Consider the following 11239-nt stretch of genomic DNA (forward strand, 5'->3'; position numbering starts at 1 on the left):
TCACAGTCATGGAAGGCATTGGATTTTACTCTCAGTTTAACTAGAAAGTTACTTAAAAGTTTTAAGCAGAAATAGCAAATCACAATCTGAAGCAGTTGGTGGGAAGTATTAAAACTAGAGATCTCCATGCTCTTTTTCTGATTCACTTGATTCAGATTTAGTTAGTCTGGTGTGGTAATCTGGACATCTTTAATTTTAACAGGGTCCCCAGGTGATTTTGATCCCTACCACAGCTTGAGAACCACTGACTTAAAAAGTTTCCTTGATCTCTTCCCTTATCTTCTCAGCGAGGTTTTATTATTCTCTGATCTCTGAGCTGCCCTTTTTTACATGTTAATATATGAGATCATTCTAAGCTAATATTTTTTCAAACTCTAGGTAGCAGCACATTACTGCAGCATGAAATCTGGGTTTAGTGGGTTTTGAATGTGTATGTGTGGATGAGAAAGGGAGGAGGGGAGAAAGCGGAGACTAGAATAGTGTAGAATAGAAAACAGGGTAGGTGTTGTTTTCTGAAACTATATATGTATAAGGTTGTGATGTGAAAGGTAAGTAAGTATTACTATAGGTCATCATAAACAGTATTTGAAAAATTTTGTAAAATGGATGTAAACCAGGTATTTCTTATGGGTATTACTTCCATGTATATATTTTCATATATAGTCTGATCTACTATGGAAATTCTCCTTCTGAAATGACAACAGACATTTTTTATCTTTCAGACTTGCCTTCAAGGAGTGCAAATAAGAAATTATCTCCAAAAAAGGACACTTATGAAACAGAATTATCCCAATGGGAAATGAGTGCTAGGCTTGAAAACTGGGATCTTGAGGAGTCCAGTTCCAGAGATTATTTAGAAGTCAAAGGCACATTGGAAAAGCAACAAGAAAGTCAGGAGGAATATTTCAGGCAAGGGATGATCATATATGAAAAAATGTCCATTTTCAGCCAGCATACTTACTTAACTCAACATCCCAGATGTCATTCCCCTGAGAAACCTTATAAATGTAAGGAATGTGGGAAGGCCTTTAGACGAGCCTCACACCTAACTCAACATCAGAGTATTCATACTGGTGAAAAACCCTATGAATGTAAGCAATGTGGGAAAGCTTTTAGTCGTGATTCACAGCTCAGTCTTCATCAGAGACTTCATACTGGTGAGAAACCCTATGCATGCAAGGAATGTGGGAAGGCCTTTACTCAGAGCTCACAACTTATTTTACATCATAGAATTCATACAGGTGAAAAACCATATAAATGTGAAGAATGTGGAAAAGCCTTTATTCGTAGTTCACAACTTACCCGACATCAAAAAGTCCATACTGGTGAGAAACCTTATGAATGTAAAGAATGTGGGAAGGCCTTTACTCAGAACTCACAACTTACTCTGCATCAGAGACTTCATACTGGTGAGAAACTCTACGAATGTAAAGAATGTAGGAAAGTCTTTACTCAGCTCTCACAACTTATTCTGCATAAGAGAATTCATACTGGTGAAAAACCCTATGAATGTAAGGAATGTGGGAAAGCTTTTATTTGTGGCTCACAGCTTTCTCAACATCAGAAAATTCATAATGGGGAAAAGCCATATGAATGTAAGGAATGTGGAAAGGCCTTTATTCGTGGCTCATTACTTATGCAACATCAGAGGATTCACACTGGTGAAAAACCCTATAAATGTGAGGAATGTGGGAAGGCCTTTATTCGCGGCTCACAACTTACTCAACACCAGAGAATTCATACCAATGAGAAGCCCTATGAATGTAAGGAATGTGGAAAGACTTTTAGTCATGGTTCACAACTTACTCAGCATCAGAGAATTCATACTGGTGAGAAACCCTATCAATGTAAGGAATGTGGAAAGGCCTTTAATCGTGGCTCACTCCTTACTCGACATCAGAGGATTCATACTGGTGAAAAACCCTATGAATGTAAAGAATGTGGGAAGACCTTTAGTCGTGGCTCAGAACTTACTCAACATGAGAGAATTCACACTGGTGAGAAACCCTATGAATGTAAGGAATGTGGGAAGTCTTTTATTCGTGGCTCACAGCTTACTCAACATCAGAGAATCCATACTGGTGAGAAACCCTATGAATGTAAAGAATGTAGAATGGCCTTTACTCAGAGTTCACATCTTTCTCAACATCAGAGACTTCATACTGGTGAGAAACCGTATGTATGTAATGAATGTGGGAAGGCCTTTGCTCGTGGCTTACTACTTATACAGCATCAGAGAATTCATACAGGTGAGAAACCATATCAGTGTAAGGAATGTGGGAAGGCCTTTATTCGTGGTTCACAACTTACTCAACATCAGCGAATTCACACTGGAGAAAAACCCTATGAATGCAAGGAATGTGGGAAGGCCTTTAGTCATGGCTCCCAACTTACTCTACATCAGAGAATCCATACTGGTGAGAAACCCTATGAATGCAAAGAATGTAGAAAAGCCTTTACTCAGAGCTCACATCTTTCTCGACATCAAAGAATTCATACTGGTGAGAAACCATACCAATGTAAGGAATGTGGGAAAGCCTTTACTCGTGGTTCACAACTAACACAACATCAGAGAATTCATATCAGTGAGAAATCTTTTGAATATAAGGAATGTGGGATAGACTTCAGTCATGGCTCACAAGTTTATATATGAATTACCTGATTCTTTGTGATTAATATAGAAAGCTTTCTCTGGTCATTAATCCATTATTATCAAAGAATTCTTAAAATGTGAATATGGGAGCACATTTGCCTCACAAAGTTCAGCATCAGTGAATTTATATGGGGAAAAGATAATGTTAATGTAATCCATGTAGAAAAACCTTTCATTACTGGAACCTGTTAAACTTTAGCACATTATAGTAAAGAATAATCCTGTTAATGTAGTAAATATAGGAAGGCCTTCAGCCGTACCATATGTCTTTTTCAACATTATCTTGACTCTACCAGTTGCTTTCCTTTGTGACATTTATCATGGTAATTAACCTCTGCTTAGGTTTAATAATTTTGTAAGATAGACTCAAGAATAATACCTTCCTTATAAGATTCTTGGAAGTATTATGTGAGTTATTACATGTAAAGCTCTTAGAACAGTGCCTTGAACATAGCGTATCACATATATTAGCTATCATTATTAGTAGTGTTATTTTAGAGAATTTGCATGAGAGGAGGACACTTATGAATATAATGAATATCGAGAAATCTTTCATTAACACTTAGCCCCGATTATTTGAGTGGGGGGTACTGTATGCTGTAATGAATGTGAGAAAGCTCTATTCAGATCTCATCCCATATGCTTTAAGAGGCAATTAGTACTGTAAAAAAAAAAAACACACACACAACTGTAGATTTAATCAGTGGATTGTTGTTGAAGGGATGTGAAGTGAATTGTAAGATAGTCCAAAAACTAGTATTTTCCACCATCTCAACGAAAACAACAAAAAAAATCGATAGCCAAAATAAATCTAGGAAATTTTTTAAAACTTGAATGTACCGCTTTTGAATTAAAATTAAAAACTGACATTACAGACTATTTTGCAATGAAAAATGATGCAAGTCTGTGTCAGAGACTGCTATTTCCCTACACAATATCCATTTTCCCTTTTTTTTTTTTTTTTTAAGATTTTTATCTTTCCTTTTTCTGCCCAAAGCCCCCTGGTACATAGTTGTGTATTTTTAGTTGTGGGTCCTTGTAGTTGTGGCATGTGGGATGCTACCTCAGCATGGCTTGATGAACGGTGCCATGTCCGCGCCCAGGATCCAAACCAGTGAAACCCTGGGCAGCCGAAGCGTAGCATCTGAACTTAACCACTCGGCCATGGGGCTGGCCTCATTTTTTCCCTTTCTCACAGAATTCTTGGCTGAAAACATTCAGCCTCCCTTACAGGTCAACAAGATGGAAGTGGTATTTGTATGAGTAGAACATCTAAGAAATCCTTTTTTTCTCTCTGCACTTCTTTGTTTCCCTGCCTACAATGTGAACATTTAATCTGCAGCCCTGACAATTTTACGGGGACTTTGAGAATGGTATCTGAGTATTAAGGATGATGGAGCAAAAGTACAGAATGGGTCTACATCTGTGCTGATTTCATGGAACAGCCATACCAACTCTGGTCTACCTGCCTCTTGTATTTCTTTATATAAAATTTAAATAAATTTCTTATTTGTTGATGCTGTTTTCTGTTAATGAGCCTAAAAATGATTAAGGATATAAAATTTTGTACCTGGAAGTGAAGTGCTGTGGGTTAAAGAAATTTCAAATGTGGACTGACTTAGGGCCATGAAGAATGAGGATAGACCCACTTCAGGCTAGAAAACTGAAGATCTTGTTTTTATAGATGGGGCATTTGGTCAGACTCCCTTCTACTCTATCTTACAAGGCAGATCTTGTGTCAAAGCTGTAATGTTAGGCTAAATGGTAGGAGTGATTCAGAATGTGTGTGTTGGATGTTTCTTGCTGCTTTCGGTAATGTCCTGTGAAAGAGATGAATTTAGTGTAGAGTTAACTGCAGAAGCCACTAGCAGAGACTGAAAGTGATATTGCTTTGTTAAATACTGGGGCTGGCCATGTTGCCTAGTGGTTAAGTTTGGCGCACTCCACTTTGGTGGTCCAGGTTTCGTTCCAGGCACAGACCTACACCACTCATTGGCAGCCATGCTGTGGTGGTGACCCACATACAAAATAGAGGAAGATTGGCACAGATGTTAGCTCAGGGCGAATCTTCCTCAGCAAAAAAAGAGGGATACTATGTGTGCATGCAGGTGCTCAATCTAGGTTGACAGTAAATTCAGAATTTTGAAACTTGTGGGGTTCAAAATTCCAAACTGATTCTAGACCCTTAACTGAAGCCACTTATAGTGGCAGTCTTAACAAAAAAATGAAACCATTGCCCCATCCATGCAAAGGCAGAGAGTCTGCTAGCAAAAATGAGTTTAAAATGCTTTCCCCACCTGAGCCTATTGTTCTAAAATTAGTTGTATTTATGAAGTACTTACTATAATTCCAGCCACTATCTTAGGTGTTTGGGACATATCTGAGCAATTCTAGCAGGAGGAGATAGAAGAATAATAAATTGTAGAGTATGTTAGGATATAAGTGTTATGGGGGAAAAGGTCATTCAAAAGGAGTCACAAGGATATGACAGTTTAGGTTGCTGTATGAAATAGAATGACCAGTGAAATAGAATAGACTAGACCATGGAGAAGGAAAGATTTGAGTCACGATTTGAAGGAGTAAGTCAGTGGTTATCCAAGGGAAGGGTATTCCAGACAGGAAGAGGCTAGAGCAGAAGTCCTACTATGGGACTATGCTGGTGTATTTGAGGAACATCAGAGAAGCTATTGTAGAGGTTTGTGCAAGGGGATGATTGATAGAGGAGGTCAGAGAGAGAGCAGGGCCATATCTTGTAAGGCCTTGTGAGTCATTGTAAGCATTTTGGATTTTATTCTGAGGGAAATGGGGAGCCATTGGACAGTTCTGAGCAGAGGACACAATCTGACGTGCTGCTGTTTTTTGTGAAAACAAACAAACCCTAAGTGGATAAGAGGCTACGGCATTAATTCAGATGATAGATGATAGTGGCTCAGACCAGGGTGGTAACAATGGTGAGAAGTGGTTGGATTCTAGATATATGTAAATGTGATGGAGCAAGCAAGATTTATTTAGGCGTTAGATGTCAGGTGTGAGAGAAAGAGAAAAGTCCAGGATGATTTTGACTCAAAGGTTTTGGTTCCAAGCAACTAGAAAGATGGTGTTCCCATCAGCTGAGATGGGGAAAGCTACTACTGTTCCATCAGGTTTGTGTTGGAAGATTGGGAGTTCAGTTTTTAACTTGTTGAGTTTGAAATGTCTTTTAGACACGAAATGACAATATTGAGTAGGCACGTGGATGTTCTAGCTTGTACTATTCTAGAGAGTATATTAATTTGGTAGTTATTGCCTACACTTATTTAAAGTCATGAGGCAGGATAAGATCATTAAGGACCTGAGTGTAGATAGAGAAAAGAAGGACAGCAAAGACTGATCCACTGTGCATTCCACCACTGAGTTTGAGGACAAAAGGACAGACCAGCAAACTATGCTAAGGATGACCAGTGAGATGAAAAGAAAATCAAGATAGTGTGGCATTACAGAAGCCAAATAAAAGTGAGTAAAAGGAAGGAAGATCAATGGTATCAGATACCGGTGGCCAGTTACATAATACAAAGCTTGAGAGTTGGCTATTGGATTAGCAATATTGATGTTGTTGACCTTGAGAACAGCAGGGGTATTTGTGTGTGTGTTTGTTTTGAGTGATTGAAGTAAAAGCCTGATAAGAGAAATTGGAGAGAATGAGTATAGAGCAACTGCTTGGAGGCATTTTGCTACAAAAGACAAAGAAATAGGCTAATAATTAGCATGGCAATAGGAATAGGAGTGTTTTTGTTTGTTTTCAGGAGAGGAGAAGGAATAGCAATTCTGTATGCTGATTGGAGTAATTCAGTAGAGGAAGAAAATGATTCAGGACGAAGAAGTGAGAGTTACTGAAGCAATGACCTTATGTAGGTAAGAGGAGGTAAGATTTAGTGGATGGAGGGATTAGCTTTAGGTAATATCATGGGAAGGTTATTCCTGGCAGTAGAATGGCAGAATATGGGGTGCAGGTGCTGGGAAGTGAGTAGATGAGATGGAAGAAGTCTTGGGAAGTGTTCTGATTCCTTCAGTGCTTTCATGAAATGGTAAGTAGGGTTAGCTGAAAGTATGGAAGATGAGAAGTTTGGGGTTTAAAAGAAAAGAGATATGAAATAGTGACTAAAGTGAGATATTTAATGTACAGGATGATTGCCTGGGAACATGAGAGGGCTAGAAAAATGAAAGAGCAAAGGGGCCAGTGAGCAAAGGAATCATCAGGCGTAAAACTATATTTACACCAGATCTTTGGCATTGTAATTAAACAGTAGCAAATAAATAGTTTGAAAGCCTATTGAGTGTTGAGGGAAATGTACTGCTAATAAAACCCAGTCCTAGCCTGCAACAGCCAATGATTCAACTCTCCCAAACAGTTCTCAGGCTATGGTACAAATCCATCAGGAAATGACCCATTTATGTGATTTTTCCAAAGATATATAGGAAACTACATGTTATGAAAAAAATATATATATATATACATACCTAGAATGTAGTTGTCTCTTTTTCTCTTTGCTTTTTAAAGATATCTAAATTGTATATTCTGTTTTTAAAATGTGCCTTGCTTTTTCACTTACATATTTTGGCAATTGTTCCAGTTTCTATTGCTGCATAACAACTGCCGCAAACTTGGCTTAAAATACAATAATAATTTTTTTAGCTCACATCTACAAAAATTTGGGCAGGGTTTGGCAGCAACAGCTCAGCTCTGATCCACACAGCCTCAGATGGGGTGGCTTGAAAGCTAGGGATCACTTGATGGCTGAAGGCTGGAATCATCTGAAGACTCACTTGCTCACGTGTCTGGCAGTTGATTCTGGCTGTCAACTGGACCTCAGATAGCGTGGTCAGCCAGAATACCTACATGTGATAACTCTATGTGGCTGCTTAGCATGGTGACTTGGGTTCCAAGAGTCTGTCCCAAACAACAAGGTGGAAGTGCATGCAATTTTTATGATCTAGGCTCAGAAGTGACATGACATCACTTGTGTTGTACTCTATTGGTTCTGTTACAGCTCAAGGAAAGAAGTGTCACAGTGTAAGAAGAACGTATAGGATAGGATATATTGTGGCCATGTTTGAAAAATACAACATGCCATAAAGATGCTTCCATACCTAGCCTTGGAAGTCACATAATCTCATTTCTGCCATTCTCTATTGGTTTAGGCAGTTACGTCTTGATGGGCAAGTCTCACATAGTAAATAGAGTATATAGGATGGGATACATTTTGGTGGACATTTTTGGAAAATATATTCTGTCCCAGAAATCCTGTCATACATGAAAAGTTTCCTCATTTTTATGTGATATATTATTCTTATAGCTATATATTCTTTTATTGACGTACCATAATTTTGGCACAGTGCCAAAATTCTCATTTTTTTTTTCCTGGGTGATTGGCTACCCAGCTAGGTACCAAATTTCCCATCCTCCTTTGCCAACTGTGGCCCTGTGACTAAGTGAAACATTATCAGGAGTAATATGCAATTTCCCTCTAATTTGCTCAAAAAGTAATTACCATAAGAGGATAGACATAAATCCTGATCCATCATTATAGTTAATGTAAATATTTAATGTGGCTATTAAAGGATATATTTTACTTCCAGTTCTGGACCACGATGGAGTATAAAGAAATATTAAACTATGGTAAAAGAGTAAATATAAGATAGAACTCTGAAGAGTACCCAAAGGCTAAGAGAGAGTATCCAAAGAAGGATAAATTTTGAAGGTGGGCCCCATCTCTAGGTTCAGGCTTCACAGAAGGTGTGGTTTCAGCTCCACTGGATAATGGAGAATTTTGGTGGGTTGCCAGGGCCAGAGTTGATCTATAGTCATTGAGCAAGCAGGAACAAATCTTTGGGACACAACTGAGGTGCAAGTGGTAGAGCTGAAGTACAGGTACAAGGCTTGGGGAACACAGTGTCTACCCTGAGAGGGCTGTGGGAAACCACCAGGGCATAGGTGACCCACAGCTGGTGGGTGGGCACATAGGGCGAGTCAGAAGCTGCTGTGGCCCAGGGACTACAGTTCACATTGTCTGCATTGGAAAGGTAGTTGGCCTTGGCTGGGCTGCAGAATCACCAAGGGACTGTGTGCTCTCTAGGTACATGGCTGGGGCAGAGCACCATCGAATGTTCTCACATGCCCACACTGCTAAACAACTATGCCGGCGGAGCAAGAAAAAGCAAAACACTGCACACCAGGACCAGTAAGAGAAGCCTATTGAAAGCTTAACATCATGCTCACTGTAAAGGAGAGATGCTTAGAAGCCAGTCTGTTATAGCACAGCAGGTACTGAAAGTTGAATTTGGAGCTGTGAAGCAATAAATTAATAACTGGCACAAGAATGGATGAATATCTTGAAAATATAAATTCTTTCAGTCAGAAAAACTCAAGTAAGTGAATTGAAAAGTGGAGAAATGCATATGCATTTCACAGAAAAGCAAGCATAAATTATCAATAAACATTTAAAAAGTTGTTCATTCTCATTAATAATCAGGAAAATGAGAACCAGAACTACACAGAGATACCTTATCACAAATGTCTATTGGCAAAAATAAAGTTGGCAAGTATCAAGTGTTGGTGAGGATTTTGAGAAATGGGAATTTCACCTGCTACCGAGAGTGAAAATCATAACTACTTTGGAGAAATAGGCAGTACCTCTTAATTTTAAAGATGCACATGCCAATGACAGTATGGAGGTAGATTCAGCATATTGATATATAATAAATTTGTCCCCTATGGAAAACCTACACAGATATACTAGGACATAAATACCAATATGCTCCTAGTGACATGGTTTGCTTTACTTTTATTTTAGTCTTAGGTCTATAGTTAAGTATATTATTTATAGAATACTCTACCTATTAACAGCAGAATACACATTCTTTTAAGCACTCATAGAACATTCACCAAGATAGATTATATGTTAGGTCATAAAACAAACATCAACAAATTTAAAAGAATTGAAATCATACAGAGAATGTTCTCTGACCATAATGGAATTAATCTAGAGTCAATAAAAGAGAAAACCAACAGGAAAAATATCAACACTTGGAAATTAATCAACACACTCCTAAACAATCGATAGGTCAATGATTTGTTTCCCTATTTATTTCAAGGGAAGTAAAAAATGTATTGAGCTGAATGAAATTGAAAGCACACAAATATTCTTATCAGCTTTGTTTAGAATAGCCAAAAACTGAAAAAAATTCAGATGTCCTTCAGCAGGTGAATGGTTAAACAAACCATGGTGTACTCCTACCATGGAATAACATTCAGCAATTAAAGTGTTTCTTAAAAAGAATGAACTATTGATACACGCAACTTGGACAAATCTCCAGTGAATTATGCTGAGTGGAAAAAAAGCCAATCTCAATAGATTATGTGATGTATAATTCCATTTATATAACATACTTTAAATGTCAAAATAATAGGAATGTAGAAAAGCTTGGTGGGTGCCAGAGATTAAGGATGGGGGAGGAATGAAAAAACAGGAAGGATGTGGGTGTGGTTATAAAAGGGCAATGCAAGGGATTCTTGTGATGGCACTGTTCTATATCTTGACTAAGTTGCTGAATACGCACACCTACACATAATAAATTGTATAGAACAAAACACATAGAGACATAGACAAACGTACAAATGTGTGCAAGTAAAACTGGGAAAATCTAAATAAGATCAGTGGGTTGTATCAATGTCAGTACCCTGGTTGTGATATTGCATTATAGTTTTTGCAAGATGTTATTTTTGAGGGAAACTGGGTAAAGCATACATGGAATCTGTGTAATTAAATATATTAAATGCTGACTTTGAGTCATTTTACTAAAGTTTTCCCAGTAAAACCTTGAGTGGATGAAGCTTGCCCTCTAATAAATTCCTCTAGAAAGACTACAGGTATGCATACATATTGAAAACTATTTGTCTATAACCTTGTACAGGAAGGAAAACTTGGCTGGATATAAAATCCTTGGCCCACACTACCTCTTGAGTTTTCAGAAAGTGCTGTTCCATCTTTATATCGCTTTTTAGTTTTTGAGAAGTGTAATGTCACTGCCCTCTGCTCCCAAATGAATGAAGAAACAAATGAAAACCTATGACAATGCTAGAATTTTGAGAATCTTTGCTTTACATTTCTAACTAGCTTCACTATTTTATATTTTACACTTTTCTGATCTCACCAACTAAACTATGATTTACTTTAGAAGTAAACCATATCTTTCATCTCTCTTTCCCTAATGCTGATCATAACATCTGGTACCAAAAAATGTAGCCAATATTGTTTGCCTGAATCCAACAAGTAAATAACTTTTTTAAAAAAGTGTTAACTGGAATGAACAGCTTTATAAGGCAAAAATGAAGTTTTAAAGAAAAAAGAGTCTTTATTAAAAGTTTGACAACAACAGGAGTGACGTCAGCATCATGGCAGAGTGAGCTCTTCCCTTGGACTCTCCCCTCTACAATACAACCAAGAGGACATTCATACACCAACAGAGGACATACACACAACACAAAAGACGTCTGAGAGACCCAGGCAGACATATATCTGAAGGGTCAGGCTGGAGCCTCTGGAGGAG

The 11239-nt window shown here is 38.0% G+C and overlaps 1 protein-coding gene and 1 long non-coding RNA gene across 4 annotated transcripts in view; both read left to right on the forward strand.

Moving 5' to 3' along the window:
• Window positions 1–4170, forward strand: part of LOC138915037 (zinc finger protein 420) — a 29724-nt gene extending 25554 nt beyond the window's left edge. For all 3 annotated transcript variants that reach the window (XM_014733060.3, XM_023651290.2, XM_023651298.2), the window contains one exon: window positions 723–4170. In XM_014733060.3, the coding sequence (XP_014588546.2) occupies window positions 723–2653 (1931 nt within the window). In that variant the 3' untranslated portion in view covers window positions 2654–4170. The remainder of the gene's footprint in view (window positions 1–722) is intronic.
• A 2259-nt stretch (window positions 4171–6429) lies between these two features.
• LOC138915902 (uncharacterized) lies at window positions 6430–10556 on the forward strand. The gene is made up of 2 exons (XR_011422344.1): window positions 6430–6544; window positions 8767–10556. It is a non-coding gene; the product is annotated as an uncharacterized lncRNA (long non-coding RNA).
• Window positions 10557–11239: the final 683 nt, after the last annotated feature.

Source organism: Equus caballus, chromosome 10, assembly GCF_041296265.1.
Source record: "Equus caballus isolate H_3958 breed thoroughbred chromosome 10, TB-T2T, whole genome shotgun sequence".
Taxonomy (NCBI): Eukaryota; Metazoa; Chordata; class Mammalia; order Perissodactyla; family Equidae; genus Equus; species Equus caballus.